Here is a 24,486-nt window from a genome sequence, read left to right as displayed (position 1 = left end):
AATCTGAATACAAGCTTTGGGTGGATAGGCAATGGCATGGCGAGAGAGATGGGGTTGTTTGGGAGGGAGTTTACCCCCTCTGTGGTTCTTCCTGCTATCCCACCTTGGTTTCTCCCACAACCAGTGATATATCTAGGGTTGCTTGAGAGGGTAAGAGATGTTGAGGAAGGAGTAGATTCAGTTGTAAGTGAACATTTAAGAACACAATACTATGCTTTCTTGAATATATTCACAGCTGGATCTAAGGACCCTAAAACAGGGAGGACAGGAGCAGCTTTTAGTGTTCCTGAGTTTAAGGTGGCAGTGACGAAAAGAGCAACAGATCATTTATCTGTTTACACAATGGAGTTGTTGGCCATACTATTGGCTGCAGAGTGGGTGGAGGAGGTGAGGCCAGACAGAGTAGTCATCTGCTCTGACTCCAGTGCAGCATTGATGAGCTTAAATGCATGTGTGTCTCAGAGCAGACAGGATGTATTGTATGAGGTTTTGCAGTGTTTGTATAGGGTGAAACAGATGGGGGTATTTGTGATGTTCCTCTGGGTACCAGCTCATGTGGGAGTAGAGGGGAATGAGGAAGTGGATATTATTGCCAAGCAGGTTCTTAAACATCCTAATGTTGAGATGGAATTGTCAATCAGCAAAGCAGAAGCCAATGGATTAATAAGAACAGTGGTTAAAAATAAGTGGCAAGAGTTGTGGAACAGGGAGAGTAAGGGAAGAACCCTGTATAAGATCCAGGAAAAGGTGGAGGCAGGGAGGTCCTCAGGCCGAGAGAGAAGGGAGCAAAGTGTAGTCACAAGGCTGAGACCGGGACACACAAGACTAAATAGTACATTGAAAGTGGTGGGGAAACATCCGACTGGGAGGTGTGATCATTGTCAGGAGGAGATGGAGACAGTGGAACATGTTCTATTTCAGTGCCAGAAATATGTGAGAGAAAGGGAGTGATTGTTATTAGATTTGAGGAGTAATGGGGTCGAAGAGCCAGGATTAAGGGAACTGCTGGGGAAATCTTCAGGGGATGTAGTATTTAATTATGTATTTCGTTTCCTTAGGGAGACGAGATTATTGGGTAGTATTTAGATCTTCACTGTCTCTGGACCACACTCCAGTCCAGGTGGTGGCGGTAATGCGCATTAAAGTTGGTTGCCAACCGCCATATAAAATCCACAGAAGAAGAAGAACAATTCTGATTTGGCGCGGCGGGAAGCATTTTTGTGCTGCCAGTTGTGCCTGTGAATGGGATATAACCACTTTTCCATTGTGCAAAAAGTTATTTTCTCTATTTTTCCAGCTACAACTGTTTGTTACTTATCTGTGGTAAGTCGAGATCTGTCTAAGACGCCAGTTAGGTTGGTAACTTAGCTAGCTAAGCCAACTAGCTAGCTAACTTGCCAGAAGATACCGACCCTACTGCGATTGTTTACTAGGTGCACTGGGTCGGAACGCAATCATTGTTACATTAAGACACCGTGGAGCCGGCGCGAGATATTGTTCGGAAAACGTACCTCATTGCAGGGATGGGATATGCCACACTTCTCCATCGAGAAGATTGAAATACTGCTAGTCACTATGTGAACAGAACAAGCAGTTATTTTTGATAAAGCTGTCCATTTTCCTAGGCCGGTTGCCTGCAAAATGTGGCCGCAATATTTACAGTTGTCATTTGTGTTCCAGGTCGTCTTGTTTCAGTCGCGTTGCACTTAGTTATCCAGCCAGGTGTTATGAAAATATGCTCAGAACGAGTAAAAAAAAGACAACATTGAACACAAATGACAACAGTAATGTAGGGGACATTGTCCAGGGGGTAAATATTTTCCTAAAACATTATCTTCCACTTTCGGACGTTATATTCATAATCCCAACTGGAGTTGGTAATGTGCCATATGGCTAAGAATATGTAAATTTCGCTACTTGACATGACTGACATTGAATAAGAGAAGTTATGTGATGATCTCTTCAACACCAACTAGACTCGGGGGTAGGTCCAGCACACTCAACAACAACAAAATCCAGGACACTCAAATTAATATGATATGTTATGTTTGGTATACTCAGTCAGATATTAGACAGAACGTCTCCGCCCCGTCCGCCTTGGGGGGAAAACAACCCATGCCATGGTTACCTTGGCTCACAGCAAAAACTTGACCTTTTTCAAACACCATTTTCTTGTCTGCTGGTTTGGAAATGACACTTCCAAATACAGGCAGAAGCATGTCTGTTCTACGAAATATATTCCAAATAAATATATTCTCAAATATTTTATTTTCTCCGCATGATTGTTGACACTCCAATGTTCCGATGAAGGGACTTAAATAGTCTTTAATAATGCGCTCTACAGCAGAGTTCAACTCAGACAGCGGTGTGTAGCCTACTGTAGCTGCTGGCAAAGTAATTAAAAGCCTATACTTTATCACTCAGGATGTAACTTTACAGTGCACCTATTTTTTGCCATGTACTGTTATTATTAAAACAAAATCAGACAACTCCATAGTAGAATAGTTTACCTATTTACCTTGTCGGCTTGTTGTGTGTTCTATGCGAGATAAATATTTATCTCGAGACGCATTCAAGTTGCTAAAGTCAATGCACAACTATTCTTAATTCAAACACCAGGCAAACACGTTTGAAAGCAGTTTTGGCCTTTGTTTAAAAAAAGAGGGGGATCCCAGTTTTACATTGCTACCACGTTTATTTATATACTCCTTCAATTGCGCGTGTGGCATCGATCGTTTTACAACCGGAGTTTGAAGAATGGTTTAAGGCGGCTACAAGCGCCACTCGGTTGATCTATGTATGTGGGTGGAGTCGGGTTTTTTGGGACAGCGGACTTTTTTCGTTGCGTTCCACCCAGAGAGGAAGTATGCCTTGTGTAGTGTATATCCACTGGGGGCTTGGGGAGCCAACGTAGTTTACCAAGCAAGAGGGGCGGTGTCACTCTTTTTGACTCTAGCTAGCGATGGCGTTTGAACTTCCGGATCCGGTATTATATGCCTGTTTACAAATGCTAGTTACATGTCAGGCTAGTCTGGTGTTCTATGCTTTACGACACAACTTTTTAGAAGCAAACATGTCTCTATTTGAATTGCTAGAGCTTGAACTACTATTACTACTCAGGAGAAGGGGGGGGGGGAAGCGAGAGAAAATGGCAAGTTCATCCACTGAACACTTAGAGGGGACGATGCGATGGAGAATCTTGTCCAACCTCTGCGAAGCATTGACGTGGAAATACATGTTCAATACTTTCGGATGTCGGTTGCCAGATTTGACGACTTTACTCACAGCTTGCCCATAAGTGCTGCAGAAAGGATGTCCGTGACCCTTCGGTGTTTTAGCGAGTGGCAGCACACAGCAAAGTATCGCTGCGAGGTATAATTTATAAGTTAGGAATCTCGACAGTTGTGCCATCGTCATGGAAGTGTCCCACGCTATCTGTCATGTCCTGAAGGAAGATTTTGTTCCTTATCCCTCTGTGGCACAATGGGCAGAAATCGCCAGAGATTTGGGGGATTCTTGAAATTATCCGTTTTGTGCATGAGCTGTCTACAGACAACATGTTCGGATCCGAGATCAGGCAAACTCTGGCAGCGATTTCTGCAACTACAAGGGATTTTTCTCAATGGTCCTGATGGCAGTCTGCAATGCAAGGTACCGACCATATCCAGGAAAGATACGCTAAATACATGTGACTACATACATATGATGTGAACATTATACCAATATAGACATTGTAATGATATGCCTCACAAAAGTGATATGGCAACCCAATAAGAGGATGGGGGGCCTTTTTCCAAAGTATAGGCTACACAGTTATGACAGTACACAATTGAAAGCTTTCATGTTCCTGTTCAATACTAATGGGAACGCTTTTATTCAAAGGTTCTTCTGGCCTTGATGACGCCAAGAAGATCTACAACTACCGCCACTCAAGAGCCAGAAGGATTTCAGAGAACTTCTTTGGGATCCTTGCTGCAAGATGGAGGATCCTGGGATGAGCCCTTGAGGTTGCCCCAGAGAAAGCTGAGACCATTGTGAAGGCCTGCGTGGCCCTCCACAACTACCTTTGCACCACAGACACTGACAACACAGATTCATCAACAAGGTACATCAACCCCACATTTGTTGACCACTCCACACCCACTGGGGACCTACTTCCAGAGGAGTGGAGACAGGTGGTACAAGGGTACACCAGCTTCCTGGACCCAAGAAACATTTCGGCAGACAGGGTAACCAGAGTTGCAATAGACGTATGCAACAACACAAAGGACTACATCCTCACACCAGCTGGTCAAGTGTCTTTCCAGGATGCTGCTATCACAGGTGGCACCCTACAGTAAATGTTGGAGTGTGATGTGGAAAACATGTGCACACATACATTCTCTTCTTCTGGTTGATGACTGTTTGTGTCATGTTGTGAGCTACACACTTGATTTTGCTGTTTGGATTGAGTTGTTTTTATTATTCACACTTTACAAATCACAATAAAGAGTACTATAATGAGTCACTTCATCCTTGTTTTAGTTTTTCATATATTTTTTGGGAGGCTAGACCCTCAAGATATTTACCTGATCTTGTCGTGTCGTGGCCTTTCAATGAGAACTTTCCTGCTATGGTAAATGGGTGAGAATGACTGTCCAGCTGTAGACAATAAGGCTAGACCCCCAAGACATTAACCTCATCTACATAGCTCATGTACAAAGCAGTACAAGTTTACTGAGTGACTGATTCAAAACCGTAATATTTTCAGCCACAAGTACAAATATCCAGACAAATACATTTGCAGACCTTTTAGATATTTATTTACTATCACAAGGAAAATAGTGCAATGTAAAACACAGGTGAAAACTGTGATGAAAGGGGGAAAAAACAAAGTAAAGCCTACATAAAGCAGAGCCTTGTCTGGTAGCAAAACAGTTCATTCAGCCTCATTTTCTGTCTTAAAAAAAACTAACATAGCTGACTTGCCTAAACAAATGTGGTTTCTACTGGCAATTGAGATGTACAAACTCTGGCATAAGGGAACGACGAGCGGATAAGAGGCAAGCCGTAATTTCGATTAAGACATTAGTGAGCGAGCTAGGACGGACGTAGTCTATAACTTAGTTCAGCACTTTTGAAATGTACAGCGACAGAATTCAGAACATGGGCCATTCTTACAGTATTCTCCCTGTACAACAAGTCAGAACCGTAGGATAAATAAAGGAGGCATATAAGCAGACAATGAAAGCGTTTACAATATTTGATGATTACATTTCTCTAAAACAGGCTATAGGCTACATGGGCTACTAACAGCTTACTACACAACATACACTTAGTATTGCTTTCTTAGCTACAGTATACATATCTCCCTGGCATACAGTGGCTTGCGAAAGTATTCACCCCCCTTGGCAATTTTGTTGCCTTACAACCTGGAATTTAAATGGATTTTTGGGGGGTTTGTATCATTTGATTTACACAACATGCCTACCACCTTGAAGATGCAAAATATTTTTTCTTGTGAAACAAACAAGAAATAAGACCAAAAAACTGAACTTGAGCGTGCATAATTATTCACCCCCGCCAAAGTCAATACTTTGTAGAGCCACCTTTTGCAGCAATTACAGCTGCAAGTCTCTTGGGGTATGTTTCTATTAGCTTGGCACATTTAGCCACTGGGATTTTTGCCCATTCTTCAAGGCAAAACTGCTTCAGCTCCTTCAAGTTGGATGGGTTCCGCTGGTGTACAGGAATCTTTAAGTCATACCACAGATTCTCAATTGGATTGAGGTCTGGGCTTTGACTAGTCCATTCCAAGACATTTCAATGTTTCCCCTTAAACCATTCGAGTGCTGCTTTAGCAGTATGCTTAGGGTCATTGTCCTGCTGGAAGGTGAACAGCCGTCCCAGTCTCAAATCTCTGGAAGACTGAAACAGGTTTCCCTCAAGAATTTCCCTGTATTTAGCACCATCCATCATTCCTTCAATTCTGACCAGTTTCCCAGTCCCTGCCGATGGAAAAACATTCCCACAGCATGATGCTGCCACCACCACACTTCACTGTGGAGATGGTGTTCTCGGGGTGATGAGAGGTGTTGGGTTTGCACTAGGGGTGTAACGATTCGTTTTAACAACGATTCGATTTGTATCACGATTCGTGGTTGTCGATACGATTCAAGGACGATATTGGTTCATTTAGAACGATCCGAAACGATTCAGTGACTTGAAATCGATTCAGTAACCTTTTAGCCAAAAATTCAACCAGTGTGACTGAAATAAATACCTGGATACTGGACAGTGCAGGTGAAGTTTCCTAGATTCCTGTTTCTTGTAAGGACCGCAATGGTGGCTTGATAATTTCTTGCTCGTCGGCTTCTCCTCTGTCGTCCGCCATGCTATGTTTTGTTGTCTTTGCGCTGCTGCTGGCGCGGGGCGATGACGTCACGGATAGGCAGACTGAATCGAGTAATGTTTAAAGCCTTTATCATTAAAAGTGCTAAGAAAAAACATCCATATAATGTCTGACGTGCTTAAATCCAATGGGTTATTTCCTAGTATCGATACAATCGATTTATTACATTTTAAAACGATGTTAGATTGATATATGTTGTCCAAAAGGCCAACTCGCCGAGCACAGATCGATGTAGTTGGATCATAGGAATATAAATCGATACATCGTTGTAGTAGATGGATCGTTACACCCCTAGTTTGCACCAGACATAGCGTTTTCCTTGATGGCCAAAAAGCTCAATTTTAGTCTCATCTGACCAGAGTACCTTCTTCCATATGTTTTCGGGGAGTCTCCCACATGCCTTTTGGCGAACACCAAACAGGTTTGCTTATTTTTTTCTTTAAGCAATGGCTTTTTTCTGGCCACTCTTCCGTAAAGCCCAGCTCTGTGGAGTGTACAGCTTAAAGTGGTCCTATGGACAGATACTCCAATCTCTGCTGTGGAGCTTTGCAGCTCCTTCAGGGTTATCTTTGGTCTCTTTGTTGCCTCTGATTAATGCCCTCCTTGCCTGGTCCATAAGTTTTGGTGGGCTGCCCTCTCTTGGCAGGTTTGGCCATATTCTTTCCATTTTTTAATAATGGATTTAATGGTGCTTCCTGGGATGTTCAAAGTTTCTGATATTTTTTTATAACCCAACCCTGATCTGTACTTCTCCACAACTTTGTCCCTGACCTGTTTGGATAGCTCCTTGGTCTTCATAGTGCCGCTTGCTTGGTGGTGCCCCTTGCTTAGTGGTGTTGCAGACTCTGGGGCCTTTCAGAACAGGTGTGTATATATACTGAGATCATGTGACAGATCATGTTACACTTAGATAGCACACAGGTGGACTTTATTTAACTAATTATGTGACTTCTGAAGGTAATTGGTTGCACCAGATCTTATTTAGGGTCTTCATAGCAAAGGGGGTGAATACATATGCACGCACCACTTTTCCGTTATTCATTTTTTAGCATTTTTTGAAACAAGTAATTTTTTTCACCACCAATTTTGACTATTTTGTGTATGTCCATTACATTAAATCCAAATAAAAATCCATTTAAATTACAGGTTGTAATGCAACAGAATAGGAAAAACGCCAAGGGGGATGAATACTTTTGCAAGGCACTGTATTACATTATTTATGCAGCAGCATACAATACATTTTTGGACCTTGTTGTGCTGTGCTCACTTGAACAGGAATCAATCAATCAATCAATTTTATTTTATATAGCCCTTCTTACATCAGCTAATATCTCGAAGTGCTTTACAGAAACCCAGCCTAAAACCCCAAACAGCTAGTAATGCAGGTGTAGAAGCACGGTGGCTAGGAAAAACTCCCTAGAAAGGCCAAAACCTAGGAAGAAACCTAGAGAGGAACCAGGCTATGAGGGGTGGCCAGTCCTCTTCTGGCTGTGCCGGGTGGAGATTATAACAGAACCATGCCAAGATGTTCAAAATGTTCATAAGTGACAAGCATGGTCAAATAATAATCAGGAATAAATCTCAGTTGGCTTTTCATAGCCGATCATTAAGAGTTGAAAACAGCAGGTCTGGGACAGGTAGGGGTTCCATAACCGCAGGCAGAACAGTTGAAACTGGAATAGCAGCAAGGCCAGGCGGACTGGGGACAGCAAGGAGTCACCACGGCCGGTAGTCCCGACGTATGGTCCTAGGGCTCAGGTCTCTCAGTTGGCTTTTCATAGCCGATCATTAAGAGTTGAAAACAGCAGGTCTGGGACAGGTAGGGGTTTGAACCGCAGGCAGAACAGTTGAAACTGGAATAGCAGCAAGGCCAGGCGGACTGGGGACAGCAAGGTGTCAGCATGCCCGGTAGTCCTGACGTATGGTCCTAGGGCTCAGGTTCTCAGAGAGAAAGAGAGAACGAGAGAATTAGAGAGAGCATACTTAAATTCACACAGGACACTGGATAAGAAAGGAGAAGTACTCCAGGTATAACCAACTAACCCCCAGCCCCCGACACATAAACTACTGCAGCATAAATACTGGAGGCTGAGACAGAGCGGTCCGGAGACACTGTGGCCCCATCCGAAGAAACCCCCGGACAGGGCCAAACAGGAAGGATATAACCCCACCCACTCTGCCAAAGCACAGCCCCCGCACCACCAGAGGGATATCCTCAACCACCAACTTACAATCCTGAGACAAGGCCGAGTATAGCCCACAGAGGTCTCCACCACAGCACAAACCAAGGGGGGGCGCCAACCCAGACAGGAAGATCACGTCAGTAACTCAACCCACTCAAGTGACGCACCCCTCCTAGGGACGGCATGAAAGAGCACCAGGAAGGTGGTGGTGCGGCGGTCCTTCTCGCGGGCAAATTTTGTCATCAAACATTGTCATCAAAGTCTGGCATTCTCTGGATTTATGGTGCTTTCAAGACAACTGGGAACAAGGTCGAATCATGACGTCAGTGATCTTCAGGTTGGAGCTCTAGAAAGAGGCCCGAGTTGGAATTCCGAGTTGGATGACTGTTCAAAACGTATTTTCCCAGTCGGAGCTCGTTTCTTCCCCAAGTTCCCAGTTGTCTTGAACTCACTGAAGTCTGAGATTTCCCAGTTCCGAGTTTCCAGTTGTTTTGAACACGACAGAAGTCATGCTGGATTGATAGCATGGCCAATGTATTCAACCTTTTCTGGCCCATGGTGTGTTGCGAGTGAATGTTTATCCTTGGAAAAGAGAACCTTAAACCCAGACTTGGACTACACACCCTCTCCACTGAATAGCAGGCTAGTGATTGCTTTGCAAAGCTTGCGGTTAGCCACTGATTCCTTCCAACCACTCATTGTTGAATTTGCTATTTCCAACTTGTTGTGTAATGTTTATGTCCAATGGCCGATGAGCACCGATACGTTTTATCAATAATTTCTATTCATATGTCAAAGATTGAAAAGGATTTGCCAGTAGATTGTCGACTTGATTCATGATGATGACTGCTTGTCTACCTTGCTAGCTAAGATTTTGAAAGTATCATGTTGACATGATCAGTCCAATCAAAGCTATGGTAGATATAATGTGATTTGACGTCATTTTATCTGTGGCCAATGACCTTGAGCCTTCTTGGATGGGCACTTCTAATGTAACTCTATGGCAGCACCCAAGGGGCTTGAATTTACGAGCTCTCCCGTAGATTTTGCGGGGACGTAGTGTCCCCATGAGTGACAGAACACTGAGCCAATCAAAGCGCAACTAGAGAACATTACTAACCCCTACGCTATGTATTTTCCGCTGGCTGCCCCACCATCACAGAAATCACTGAGCTAGGCTGAAACACCTGCATTTTGGAGCTGCCTTACTCAAGAAAGCAAAAAAGAGACCATGTTTGTATGCGGATTTATTAAGCCAAGGACTCTTTTTTTTATATTGTTTGCAAACTGATATGACATGTATTAATGCCAACATAACATACAAAACAGGCAAAAAAATAATAATAAACATATACAGTATCAGTCAAAAGTTTGGACACACCTACTCATTCAAGGGTTTTTCTTTATTTTTACTATTTTCTACATTGTAGAGTAATAGTGAAGACATCAAAACTATGAAATAACACATAAGGAGTCATGTAGTAACCAAAAAAAGTGTTAAACAAATCAAAATATATTTGAGATTTTAGATTCTTCAAAGTAGCCACCCTTTGCCTTGATGACAGCATTGCACACTCTTGGCATTCTCTCAACCAGCTTCATGAGGAATGCTTTTCCAACAGTCTTGAAGGAGTTCCCACATATGCTGAGCACTTGTTGGCTGCTTTTCCTTCACTCTGCGGTCCAACTCATCCCAAACCATCTCCATTGGGTTGAGGTCGAGTGATTGTGGAGGCCAGGTCATCTGATACAAATCAAATCAAATCAAATTGTATTTGTCACATGCGCCGAATACAACAGGTGTAGACCTTACAGTGAAATGCTTACTTACAAGCCCTTAACCAACAATGCAGTTTTAAAAAGAATACCCCCAAAAAATATTTAAAAAATATTAAATAATCCTAAAAGTAACAAATAATTAAAGAGCAGCAGTAAAAGTAACAATAGTGAGGCTAAATACAGGGGGTACCGGTACCGAGTCAATGTGCGGGGGCACCGGTTAGTCGAAGTAATTCACTCTCCTTCTTGGTCAAATAGCCCTTTCACAGCCTGGAGGTGTGTTTTGGGTCATTGTCCTGTTGTTAAAAACAAATGATATTCCCACTAAGCGCAAACCAGATGGGATGGCGTATCGCTGCAGAATGCTGTGGTAGCCATGCTGGTTAAGTGTGCCTTGAATTCTAAATAAATCACTGACAGTGTCACCAGCAAAGCACCCCCACACCATCACACCACCTCCTCCATGCTTCACGGTGGGAACCACACATGCGGAGATCATCTGTTCACCTACTCTGCGTCTCACAAAGACACAGCGGTTGGAACCAAAGATCTCAAATTTGGACTCATCAGACCAAAGGACATATTTCCACCAGTATAATGTCCATTGCTCGTGTTTCTTGTCCCAAGCAAGTCTCTTCTTCGTATTGGTGTCCTTTAGTTGTGGTTTCTTTGCAGCAATTCGACCATGAAGGCCTGAGTCACGCAGTCTCCTCTGAACAGTTGATGTTGAGATGTGTCTGTTACTTGAACTTGAATTTCTTTGGGCTGCAGTCTGAGGTGCAGTTAACTCTATTGAACTTATCCTCTGCAGCAGAGGTAACTCTGGGTCTTCCTTTCCTGTGGTGGTCCTCATGAGAGCCTGTTTCATCATAGCGCTTGATGGTTTTTGCGACTGCACTTGAAGAAACTCATGTCTTAAAGTAATGATGGACTGTTGTTTCTCTTTGCTTATTTGAGCTGTTCTTGCCATAATATGGAATAGGTATTTTACCAAATAGGGCTATCTTCTGTATACAAACCCTACCTTGTCATAACAAAACTGATTGGCTCAAACGCATTAAGGAAAGCAATTCCACAAATTAACTTTTAAGAAGGCACACCTGTTAATTGAAATGCATTCCAGGTGACTACCTCATGAATCTGGTTGAGAGAATGCCAAGAGTGTGCAAAGCTGTCATCAAGGCAAATGGTGGCTACTTTGAAGAATCATAAATATAAAATATATTTTGATTTAGTTAACACTGTTTTGGTTACTACATGATTCCATATGAGTTATTTCAAAGTTTTGATGTCTTCACTATTATTCTACAATGTAGAAAATAGTAAAAATAAAGAATAACCCTTGAATGAGTAGGTGTGTCCAAACATTTGACTGGTGCTGTATATACACTGCTCAAAAAAAATAAAGGGAACACTTAAACAACACAATGTAACTCCAAGTCAATCACACTTCTGTGAAATCAAACTGTCCACTTAGGAAGCAACACTGATTGACAATAAATGTCACATGCTGTTGTGCAAATGGAATAGACAACAGGTGGAAATTATAGGCAATTAGCAAGACACCCCCAATAAAGGACTGGTTTTGCAAGTGGTGACCACAGACCACTTCTCAGTTCCTATGCTTCCTTGCTGATGTTTTGGTCACTTTTGAATGCTGGCGGTGCTTTCACTCTAGTGGTAGCATGAGACGGAGTCTACAACCCACACAAGTGGCTCAGGTAGTGCAGCTCATCCAGGATGGCACATCAATGCGAGCTGTGGCAAGAATGTTTGCTGTGTCTGTCAGCGTAGTGTCCAGAGCATGGAGGCGCTACCAGGAGACAGGCCAGTACATCAGGAGACGTGGAGGAGGCCGTAGGAGGGCAACAACCCAGCAGCAGGACCGCTACCTCCGCCTTTGTGCAAGGAGGAGCAGGAGGAGCACTGCCAGAGCCCTGCAAAATGACCTCCAGCAGGCCACAAATGTGCATGTGTCTGCTCAAACGGTCAGAAACAGACTCCATGAGGGTGGTATGAGGGCCCGACGTCCACAGGTGGGGGTTGTTCTTACAGCCCAACATCGTGCAGGACATTTGGCATTTGCCAGAGAACACCAAGATTGGCAAATTCGCCACTGGCGCCCTGTGCTCTTCACAGATGAAAGCAGGTTCACACTGAGCACGTGACAGACGTGACAGAGTCTGGAGACGCCGTGGAGAACGTTCTGCTGCCTGCAACATCCTCCAGCATGACCGGTTTGGCGGTGGGTCAGTCATGGTGTGGGGTGGCATTTCTTTGGGGGGCCGCAGAGCCCTCCATGTGCTCGCGGAGGTAGCCTGACTGCCATTAGGTACCGAGATGAGATCCTCAGACCCCTTGTGAGAACATATGCTGGTGCGGTTGGCCCTGGGTTCCTCCTAATGCAAGACAATGCTAAACCTCATGTGGCTGGAGTGTGTCAGCAGTTCCTGCAAGAGGAAGGCATTGATGCTATGGACTGGCCCGCCCGTTCCCCAGACCTGAATCCAATTGAGCACATCTGGGACATCATGTCTCGCTCCATCCACCAATGCCACGTTGCACCACAGACTGTCCAGGAGTTGGCGGATGCTCTAGTCCAGGTCTGGGAGGATATCCCTCAGGAGACCATCCGCCACCTCATCAGGAGCATGTCCAGGCGTTGTAGGGAGGTCATACAGGCACGTGGAGGCCACACACACTACTGAGCCTCATTTTGACTTGTTTTAAGGACATTACATCAAAGTTGGATCAGCCTGTAGTGTGGTTTTCCACTTTAATTTTGAGGGTGACTCCAAATCCAGACCTCCATGGGTTAATAAATTTGATTTCCATTGAAAATGTTTGTGTGATTTTGTTGTCAGCACATTCAACTATGTAAAGAAAAAAGTATTTAATAAGATTATTTCATTCATTCAGATCTAGGATGTGTTATTTTAGTGTTCCCTTAATTTTTTTGAGCAGTGTATATTCTTTAGCTAAACAGGTGGGGCTCAAAACAGGTGCTGCCCCAGCTGCCCTGAATGACGTCTCGCCACTGTTCAGCTGTCTTCCTCTTCCAACCATTGGAGCTGAGTAGGGGAGATGGGGTGGAGGTTGATGGAGTTGCAGGGCATAGAGCACAGGTGCACCTGGACGGTGGGTTGGGTGTTGGTGAGAAGGGGCGTTGGGGAGAGGGGCCGGAGAGGTGATGAACCAGGCCAGAGAGATGATGAATCAAGGGGCGATGAACCACCTGTAGATGGGCCCTTAGGGCTCAGCTCCATCACTGGACTGTCCAAAACACCACCCCCCTCCAACACCTACAAGCAGATTGCTTGCATTGTATTCGCCATCTTAAAACCCCTCCATGGGCTCCTTTTGAGTTAAAATGTTTACTCAAAAGAACTGATTTCATAAACATCTCAATCTAATTAACACACACACAACACACTGTCTGTTTTCTGATGTTTGAACTAGCCCTGCTAATCTTATGGTAACACAGACACCAAATATTTCCCACTCATATTTTCTCCCAACCAGAAAAGAGCTGCATGACGAGTACATACCGTATCTGGCATATTGGTTTCTGTCTGACGATGTTTCACGTGAACACCAAGCCAATCCAGTTGTCTGACAATCGGTGGGACACACACCGGCAGCCCCACTCCTCATCTCCTTCACCCTTTTCAGAATGCGAACATACCGGTCCCAAGTATTTTTAAATGTTTCTTTGATATCAGTTTCAGTGTTCAAATTTCGTGATATCTCCCTCTAGTTGTTGTCTTTTCCTTGCTTGTCCGAATACAACTGCATCGAAGAGTTGTAAACGTTCTCGTATTGTCTCACCTGCTTGCACAGACGCTCCTCTAAACTGGACATAGACATAATTGCATTTAGCAAATCTCAAAATAAAAACCACAAAAAAGGAAGCTTGTGAGTAGTAGAAGCGAAGTAGCAGAACGTCCATCTCTTCTGTGTTTATACCAGAAAGGATGCTGGGAAAGATGTGATGTAGACACAGGGGCGGGACTTCCGTTGCAAAACGTACTCAATACTGCCCCCCAGTATTCGCAAGGAATGATACGTCGGGTCTCAATTTCCAGGCAGGTAAAAACTGCAACGAATGACACAGCATATTACAAGGAGCCGTCCCTTTTGTGACTAAAAAATACATTGCAACACTGCGCTACGCTCCATTGGCCCTGTTTGCTATTGTCTGTAGACCCCTTTTTTAAAGGAGCTGCATGGTTATTCCAACGTCTGCATTGGCCATGCAGCATTTACGGTGATATGGCCTCTGCAGAAGTCAGGGCGTTCATACTTATTGCGCTTTGCCAAGCAGCGCAGAGCTGTTGTGAAGGAAGTTGTCAAGGAAGTGAGTTTGTGTTTATACCGGACCTCCCGCCCTCACCTACCGTCAACCAATCATGTCAATGCGGAGCTATACAGAGCCCTCCGCATTGTAAAAAAATGTGAGAGGCACACAGTGATACGGTACGGAACACAATTTGGCCTCTGCGTTCCTCCGGAGGCTTCGCAATTGCGTCACTCCATCCATACGGCGCCACCGACCACATTTTCGGATCAAGCATACATTTGCTCTTAGGCGCAGCTGCAACAGAGCTCTTAAAGGGGCAATGACGTCTTAAAAGGGCAATGACATACAGTGCCTTCAGAAAGTAATCATACCCCTTGACTTATTCCACATTTTGTTGTTACAGCCTGAATTCAAAATGTATTGTATCCATTTTTTTCTCACACATCTACACACAATACCCCATAATGACAAAGTGAAAACATATTTTTAGACATTTTTGCCAATTTATTGAAAATGAAATACAGAAATATGTAATTTACACAAGTATTCACACCCCTGAGTCAATACATGTTAGAATCACCTTTGGCAGCAACTACAGCTGTGAGTCTTTCTCGGTAAGTCTCTAAGAGCTTTGCACAGCTGGATTGTACAATATTTGCCAAATTGGTTGTTGATCATTGCTAGACAACAATTTTCAAGTCTTGCCATAGATTGTCAAGCAGATTTAAGTCAAAACTGTAACTCGGCCACTCTGGAACATTCACTGTCTTCTTTGTAAGCAACTCCAGTGTAGATTTGGCCTTGTGTTTTAGGTTATTGTCCTGCTGAAAGGTGAATTTATATCCCACTGTCTGGTGGAAAACAGACTGAACCAGCTTTTCCTCTAGGATTCTGCCTGTGCTTAGCTTAATTACGTTTCTTTTTTATGCTGAAAAACTCCCCAGTCCTTAACTATTACAAGCATACCCATAACATGATGCAGCCACCACTATGCTTGAAAATATGGAGAGTGGTACTCAGTAATGTGTTGTATTGGATTTGCCCCAAACATAAAACTTTGTATTCAGGACAAAAAGTTAATTGCTTTGCCAAAGGATGCATGTTTTGGATTTTTTTTAATTCTGAAAAGGCTTCCTTCTTTTCCTTCTGTCAATTAGGTTAGTATTGTGGAGTAACTACAATGTTGTTGATCCATCCTCAGTGTTCTCCTATCACAGCCATTGAACTCTGTAACTGTTTTAAAGGCACAATTGGCCTCATGGTGAAATCTCTGGGCGGTTTCCTTCCTCTCTGTCAACTGAGTTAGGAAGGACACCTGTATCTTTGTAGTGACTGGGTGTATTGGTACTCCATCCAAAGTGTAATTCATAACGTCACCATGCTCAAAGGATATTCAATGTCTGCTTTTTAAATGTTTAACCATCTACCAATAGTTGCCCTTCTTTGCGAGGCATTGGAAAACCTCCCTGGTCTTTGTGGTTGAATCTGTGTTTGAAATTCACTGCTCGACTGAGGGACCTTACAGATATGTGTGGGTACAGAGATGAGGTAGTCATTAAAAAATCATGTTAAACACTATTGAGTCCTTGCAACTTATTATGTGACTTGTTAAGCTATTTTTTATTCCTGAACTTATTTAGGCTTGCTATAAGAAAGGGGTTGAATACTTATTGACTCAAGACATTTCAGCTTTTCATTCAATGAATTTGTAAACATTTCGAAAAACATAATTCCACTTGTGTAGGCCAGTGAGGAAGAAAGAAAATCTCAATTTAATCCATTTTTAAATTCAGGCTGTAACACAACAAAATGTGGAAAGATTAAATGGGTGTGAATACTTTCTGAAGGCACTGTACATTGTAATAGAAACAAAAAGCAATTGAATTTTGAGTGAATAATAATGACTAAAAACGTATATATTCATATATATATATATATATATATATATATAAAAAATAATAATAATAACAATCAGGATGTTCTGTCCAAAGGGGTAAATGCAGATGGACAAATCCCATGCTTCAGCCTATGTGCATTTTATAGCCACTATGCTTCAGCAGTTGGCTACAGGTGATAATGCTTATTGCTAATAGCACATCTGAAAATATAGACCATGGTCCAATATGCTCAAATAATGTTAACATAATGTTTACTAATAAGTTATTGGGCCCATTTCAGGAGGTGGAAATTATATTTTAGATGGTGTCAGCATCATTTTATTTTCATACATTTTGGAGTAGAATGTCTTTTTATAAAGTCACCAGAACTGAGCTACTCAGTCCTTCTACATAAAGATTATCCTGGGAAGGAGCCCGGACCCCCTAAGCAAGGGGACTGGAATTGGTCAAACTTGCAGTTTAATACATGTACAAAATGATCCTCTTTCCCTAAAAGCATTATGGTCATGACTTTCTTACATGAAAGGGGAGGTTAACTTGGTCCCAGACAATCGATTTGAGATCAGTCATGTTTTTTGTTATTGTTGCTTTAACCCCTGTATCTTACCTTTGATGGAATGTTTTCCACACATATAGCTACGTGTAGCCTACTTGGACACCAGCTACGTGTAGCCTACTTAGACACTACCCCACGCTGAATAACCTGAAGTCACAGGGCTCTTCTCACATGCTCTATTTCCCTACCTGGGAGCATTGCGAACCATATGTCAGGATTTGTACATTGAACAACGCAGCAGCTTTTCGGCATGTTTTGTTATTTCTGTACAAATAAAAATCGATGACAAAGTTGGCTCTTTTACAATGGGAGTCAATGGAAAATAATGTTTTTTTTCCCCAATTTGTGGGAGTGGTCGAGGGGAATGCCGTCTTATGACGAGTATGTATTCATTTGTGGATGTCCATCATCCATTTCGTATGATATGTTACGAATTGCAGTTCGTACAATATGTTACGAAGTCCAATTTGTGGTGTGGTGGCTAATACTAATGTTAGCTAGATGGCTAATGTTAGCTAGGTTAGGGGTTAAGGTTAGGAGTTTGGTTAAAGGGTTAAGGTTAGGGGAAGGGTTAACTAACATGCTAAGTAGTTACAAAGTAGCTGAAAAGTAATAAGTTGCTAAAGTTGTCAGTGATGAGATTTGAACATGGAAACTTTGGGTTGCTAGACGTTCGCGTTATACACCCACCCTGACCAACCACCCTCCTTTCGTTTTTGCCTTAAGTAACCTTCTGTCTTAATGTAACCATACCAAACATAACATATCATACTAATTTGAGTGTCCCGGATTTACTATGTTAAGTCTAGTCTATGAGACAAGGCTGTCAACACAACTTACTGAGGCTCATGGAATTTATAAAATGAGTGTGTCTTCTGAGTGTGTGTGTATTGTTGTTTGCCTGGCTGCTTCTTGGGTCATGCATTTTTAATGACTCCTGTCCCCCATTTCTCAAACAGGCTGGAGCACGCCAGGCATGAGTGGTGCACACCTGGGCGAGTGGCAGAGGAGGTCCTTTGACATTTCATCTGGCACCTGCGCACCTGAGCAGACGGCAGACGCCTATCGGGCGCACATCCTCGCCATTCAATATGCATGGGCGAGCTCCCAGCTCTCTCAGGCCGGCACGGCCAGCCTGCTCAGGACTTACTCGGAGCGCTATGCCGCAGTGCTGGACTCGGACGACCCTCGCACGGGGCTTAACAACTATGCAGAGAGCGCGCTGCACCTGGCCCGCAGTCAGAGGAACCACAGCGACAAATGGGAGTCGTCCCTGACAACTGCGAGTGTGCTGGAGCTGCCGTGCGTGCAGAAGATGATTCAGGCTGGGACAGGGGGTGGAAAGTCCCTGGTGGCACCTGCAGATGTTAATATCTCTGTTGGACAAGAGAGCAGAGGCAGCTCCCTGCCTGTTGTTCCCTCCACTGGACTCAGAGCTGCAGAGCCTCCATTCAAACCCTCGGGACCCACATCATGGCCCAAGGCTGCGGGCAACAGCACTTTCAGCAATTTACGGAGTGTTACTGCAGAGAGACCAAGAGTCCCTGAGGGAGTCCCCAGCCACCCCCATTCCTCTGCTGGCCTTTCAGCAAGGGCTCAGTCTCTGTTTGGCCAGCACTCCTCAGCTCCACCACAACCAAACCCAGGGCCTGAAGGTAACCAGTCTGTCTTCTTCAACTCTAACCCATCCAAGAGGAAGACATTCTACAACTCCTGTGGAGAGAATGGCAGAGTGGGGGCATCTGGAGGCCAGGCAGGGCAAGATCCACGTGGTGGTGGCACTAACTTCAAAACAGCAAGGGAGCAGTTTATTGTTGATCAGCAGAAAAAGCACTCCCACCAGCCCCAGAGAGCTCAGCAGCCCCCTGGGATGGCGGCTGCCATGGGGAGTGCCACGAAGAAGTCACTGGGGGCCAACAGGCCACGGGGGACATTTTCCAAATTTGTGTCCCCCATGCCAAGGCAGGAGGACGAGGAGGGTGGGGTCGGTAGCAACAATGCCCAGGAGACTCAGCCAGTGGACGAGCGTCTGAAAAACTTTGAGCCCAAGATCATCGAGCTGATCATGAGTGAAATTATGGACCACGGGCCGCCCGTAGCCTGGGACGACATTGCTGGCCTGGAGTTTGCCAAAGCCACCATCAAGGAGATTGTGGTGTGGCCTATGCTCCGGCCTGACATCTTCACTGGCCTCCGTGGTCCACCCAAAGGCATCCTCCTATTTGGGCCCCCGGGGACAGGAAAAACTCTGATTGGGAAGTGCATCGCTTGCCAGTCAGGCGCCACCTTCTTCAGCATCAGCGCCTCATCTCTCACCTCAAAGTGGGTGGGGGAGGGAGAGAAAATGGTGAGAGCACTCTTTGCCATCGCCCGCTGCCACCAGCCAGCAGTCATCTTCATCGACGAGATCGACTCTCTGCTGTCCCAGCGTACGGATGGGGAGCACGACTCATCCCGACGGATAAAGACGGAGTTCCTGGTTCAGTTGGACGGGGCGGCCACCTCAGCCGAAGACCGCATCCTGGTGGTGGGGGCCACCAACCGCCCTCAGGAGATAGATGAGGCAGCCAGGCGCCGCCTTGCCAAGCGCCTCTACATCCCCCTTCCCGAGGCAGCTGCACGACGGCAGATAGTCTCTAACCTCATGGCCTGCGAGAAGAGCCAGCTGGGAGAGAACGAGATGGAGAACGTGGTCACAGGGACGGAGGGCTTTTCCGGGGCCGATATGACAGGGCTGTGCCGGGAGGCAGCGCTAGGCCCCATCCGGAGCATCCAGCTCAGTGACATTGCCACCATCACCCCCGACCAGGTGCGGCCCATCCTCCACTGTGACTTCCAGGAGGCCCTGAGAATCGTGAGGCCCAGCGTCTCAGCCAAAGACCTGAAGCTCTATGAGGAGTGGAACAATACTTTTGGTTGTGGTCGTTGATCAGGGAAGCAGTATGGACTGTTGGGGATATGTTTAGTTTATGTTTAGTAAATAAACTTGCATTTTAGATTTCCCGCAACAGACTCCACCATAAAATGAGACTATTTTACTATTCTGTCTAAATGTTAACTTGATTTTTAATTTACTAATCCATGGCACAGTATATTTATTCCCAAATATAGGCTATTTGTTTTTGATTCACTAAATAAAATGTTGGTGTAAGTAATATGTTCCTAATAACATTGCTAAATGTTTTCTATTGCATTGCACTGCAATATGAAAAAAATAATATGTATGCACTCATTAACTGTAAATCTCTCTGGATAAGAGTGTCTGCTAAATGACTGAAAAATAAATAAATAAATAAACACGTTTTTATTTGTAACTGGAAATGTGGCAAAGTGTTTTTCTGAGGACGGGTTATGGAGAATATTCCCTATTCACTCCATTAGCTAGCTACCTGTTTATCCAAAGCAGATGAAAGCAGGCCTACATCAGCTTTCAGTTACTCATCATCATCATCAACTCATCAAGGTTTGTTAAATGAGGTCTAGTGTCTCCCTGTCATTTGCATATCTTCATCCCTTACAGTTTACATTCAACCTCATTCTCAAACAGAAAATCTAAACTGTTCCTGAAACATTGACTTAAGTCATTGATGTGCCAACCATGGCTGGGAAAGTTGACTAATGCTGAGAGTATCCTGTTCTCATGATAAGGCTTGCCCACAGATCTGCCTTGGATTGCCTCTGCCTGTCACAGTAACCATGCGCTATTAAGCTGGTATGTGACAAAACAGGGAAACTGTAATTTAATCTTTGTGTAAGAATCCATATTTTAATGATCCCAAAACAAGTACTTTTGGTATTCTGCTCATCTCACTAAGCTATACAAGACTGTCTGTCCTCAACTTAAAGCTGAAACTTGCACTCTCTGCCAAGTCTTAGTCCTCCAGATGCACAAGGAGTCAACAGAGATTTTGAATGTAGTTGATCTCCTTTTAAGTTGAATGCCTTTCTGTAAATAGACTGTCGCTAGTCGAGAAGGAGACAATTATAGATTGTGTACACAATTTTCATAAACCGATCTTTGAAAAACTGGAAGACCATGAAAACAGGGTTTCATGTATTTTTCATATTTTTGTCAAGTCGCTGATTAATATTTCAGTGTTCTGGGGTTGGCTGCCGTATTGAAACTTTGTAAAATCAGCCAGCAATGCAAGTAGTGAGCACATGCCAGAGGGGTGGTGGAAGCTTGTCAGAATGGCTCCCCACAGCTGGACTGGGACAGATACACAGAATTCCTCTGGTGCTGGGATGGCAGATCCAGACACTTGACACCCAGAATAATGTCATTTTCTACCATCATGTATCTTTAACAACTTATAAGTCTAGGAATGTTGGGTTGAGTTTTGTCTTTGAATTGAAGTTAAACAGTACTAGGCTGCATTACAAAGGAAAAGGACCCCTGTCAAGATTATTGAAGATTATATAAGTCAGGGGTGCTTGACTACTATTTGAGAAGGTCCGGTCACACAAATGTCCTAGGTGGAAAGGTCCGGTTGGATATTGTCATTTATCAGCGTAGTAAAGGGCCCACCTCACACCCTTCTTGTTGGCGGAGAGCATTTTGCAGTTTTAAAGCTCATTTCCTGCAATTCTACACAATTTGCCATGGGGCGGAGATAAATATTTTGCCTTTTTAAAGCTAATTTCCTGCAATTTTGCCATGTCTTATGTGTGTTCATATGATACCTGAGTGACTCAACAAAATCAGTGGGGGCACCTTTGGGGTCAAGGCCCCTGGACGTGTAATCTGGCCATGATAACTACAAGATTTAGGTAGCTGGTTAGCCTAATTTACTTATCTAGCTAGTAGTCAACTGGACAATTCTGACAGGTTATAAATAGCTCTCTAACGTCTGTCAGTGAATGACATAACTAGAGGAAAACTGCCCATGCGCTACCAAATTTTAAAATTGCACCGTGTGCATTCTACGTTTACAACCCTCAACAGCAGTAAGTTGAAAACCCGACTGAGTTCCTAAAAATAAAACGTATTGACCCCGTTCTGGATCTGGTCTGCCTGTTGAGTATGGCTGATTTAAATAAATGTTTGCTAAGTATTATTTTAGTTGCTGACTGTCAAATAAGCTCATACATCCATCTTTCACAGTATTTTGTCCTTACACTCATCCCAGTTTGCGCTATCACAGCCACCCACGGTCCATGCAGGTAATCTAAACCTGTGAACACCAGTCTAACATTTGCAGTCCATGGATGGACCCCTTTCTGTCCATTTGTAAGATTAACAGATATGACTTGTGGGCATGTTAAACTGATGCTTTTTTTCCTTGATCTTAAAGGTAAAATAGGAGGTGCTTATATTTGTCCTGTTTCACACATTTACAAGTGTGTAACCTGTATAAGTGTGTGGTGTGAAATGGAAATGTGATTTTGGCATATCCCATTCCCCTGAGACACCCTCGGCGAGTGGGGTCACGGCCAGGGATCAGCTATTATTGGCGGTGACCCTGGAGCAATTAGGGTTAAGTGCCTTGCTCAAGGGCAGATCGACAGATTTCACCTAGTCGGCTCGGGGATAGCAACTAGTAACCTTTCGGTTACAGGCCCAATCTGTTACTCTGAACATAATCTGGCATGGTCAAATAGGATCCTCCCTAATGGAATGGTTCACTCTGATTCTTAAGTGGTTGAGTAGGTCTATTTTAGCAAACTGTCCGAAAGTGGAAGTGAGATTTGGGATTCTGGCAGGGGGAGCGTTTGTTGGCCAGATTATCCCTTTTATGCAAATGTCCTCCCTCCCCTGTTAGGTCCCAGTGAAGCGTGGTGGGGGCCTCAGCGCTGGCCACAGCTGCTTCCCGTTTACGCAGAATCACATGGCAGCCATCTGGACGGACGCCGCTGTCGCTGCCTGCCGCTGCACAGCCCTGATGAGCTCCTCTGCCGGGCCTCGCCTCTCTCTCCAGGCAGCTAGGCCTGGTCCTCTGAGCCCTGTCCCCAGCCTCATGTTCCACTGCCTCATCCTCGGTGTCCTAGCTAGCTAGATGTCCACTCTCTTGTTCTGTGTTTTCCTGGCAATTCACTCTTCTAGGTTATCTCTGTGTGCGACATGAAGCATTCACCCACATCTTCTCTGTGGCCTGGCAATCCTCTCTCTGGTCTTCTGTGTGTTAGCATTCACCCACTGTTTTCTGTGTGCGACAGTGGATCTTTGCTGCCTGGTTTTCTTTGTCCTGGCAGTCTGGTTCTTTGTGTGTAAGCACTCTTTTCTCTCAGGTTATCTGTGTTCTGGGGTGTATTCACTAGGAACCAAACAGAACCAAACGGAAGCAAACGAAGTGGAACGGGGAGGGACCTACATGAATTTGCAACGGTTTGAACTAATGATTACAGCCCTGGTCTGGACCTCTGCTGTCCGGTGTTCAGTGCCCTGCGGTTCTTTACCTGAATTATTTGAGCCCTACTGCTCTATTGCTAGATCTTTTAAACTATAGTAAATTGCTTAATCAACTTCTCTGTCCTTTAAGCCATGATGTACCACTGCTTGGTGATCATGTGGTTTCATTATATCATTAATACTTTTATATTTCAATCTCTAAACTACCCTAATATTCCTTTCTGAAAATAACAGGTAGGTTGGGCACATATGCAAATGCTTAGTTGCCTGAACCTGATAGTAAGGACACTTTAGCAAACCCATATTGGAGTTAAAAACCATGAAAAGTATCTGTGTACTTTTAAATACTCTAAGTATTCATTTATTCATCATGAATTAAGTTGGCCGCAATGTTTTTACTTAAAAAATATAGATATATTTTTGTACCAGGAGTATACATGTCAATCATTCACTCTGTTGTTCCTTGACCATTAGCAGCTACATTTTGAATGACTGGAATATTGTGAACTTAACGATTTAGGAAAGCTTGAGAAAGTGCAATTACATTTCTATATTTCTATCAATTTATTTATCTCTTTGGTTATCATGGCAGCATGGTTTGGTAATGAAAGAATTGAGAGGGTTGCTCACTCAAATGTTTCGGTCATGTACTATACTTATAGCTTTGCCTAGGCTATATTCTCGATGGCTGAAATGTACAGAGCAAACACAGTTATCTATTCAATGGGATATTGTCAGTTCATTAACATTAACTTTTAAATGTATTAATGTGCCAGATGGTGCACCCTAATGATTATGAATTGCTTTAAATAACTACAATGGATTGCCATTCAAATATCCAGGGGTAGAAATGGAATAGTGTGAAAAGTTGTCAATTTCCTACGTACATACTGTAGGTCCAGTAGGAAAATACAGTGCAACCTTTGAAATATCCTTGAAAATATTTTACCTCCAACTATGTGTAAACGGATAACAGGTATATGATGTAATCCTGCAGAAGCTTACTATGAAAGAATAACAAATAACAGTA

General features: G+C 43.8%; 1 protein-coding gene across 3 annotated transcripts; it reads left to right on the top strand.

Moving 5' to 3' along the window:
• Positions 1-1,196: 1,196 nt before the first annotated feature.
• fignl1 (fidgetin-like 1) lies at positions 1,197-20,372 on the top strand. 3 transcript variants are annotated; one of them, XR_006001326.2, is made up of 3 exons: positions 1,197-1,323; positions 3,492-3,651; positions 3,883-4,504. XR_006001326.2 is itself a non-coding variant. In XM_041879671.1 (2 exons), the coding sequence occupies exon 2, from the start codon at positions 18,084-18,086 to the stop codon at positions 20,034-20,036; it is 1,953 nt and encodes a 650-aa protein (XP_041735605.1). In that variant the 5' UTR covers positions 1,197-1,323; positions 18,067-18,083; the 3' UTR covers positions 20,037-20,372. The 3 variants fall into 3 exon arrangements, 1 of the variants encoding a protein (XP_041735605.1); XR_006001327.2 differs by lacking the exon at positions 3,492-3,651; XM_041879671.1 differs by lacking the exons at positions 3,492-3,651; positions 3,883-4,504 and adding an exon at positions 18,067-20,372.
• The last annotated feature ends 4,114 nt before the right edge of the window (positions 20,373-24,486 follow it).

Source organism: Coregonus clupeaformis, chromosome 1 (genome assembly GCF_020615455.1).
Source record: "Coregonus clupeaformis isolate EN_2021a chromosome 1, ASM2061545v1, whole genome shotgun sequence".
Taxonomy (NCBI): Eukaryota; Metazoa; Chordata; class Actinopteri; order Salmoniformes; family Salmonidae; genus Coregonus; species Coregonus clupeaformis.
Note: the sequence above shows the minus strand (reverse complement) of the source record. Positions and strands in the feature narration are given on the sequence as shown.

Excerpts from the sequence above, each read along its gene's own strand:
- fignl1 (XM_041879671.1), top strand. The coding sequence starts at position 18,084 with ATGAGTGGTGCACACCTGGGCGAGTGGCAGAGGAGGTCCTTTGACATT.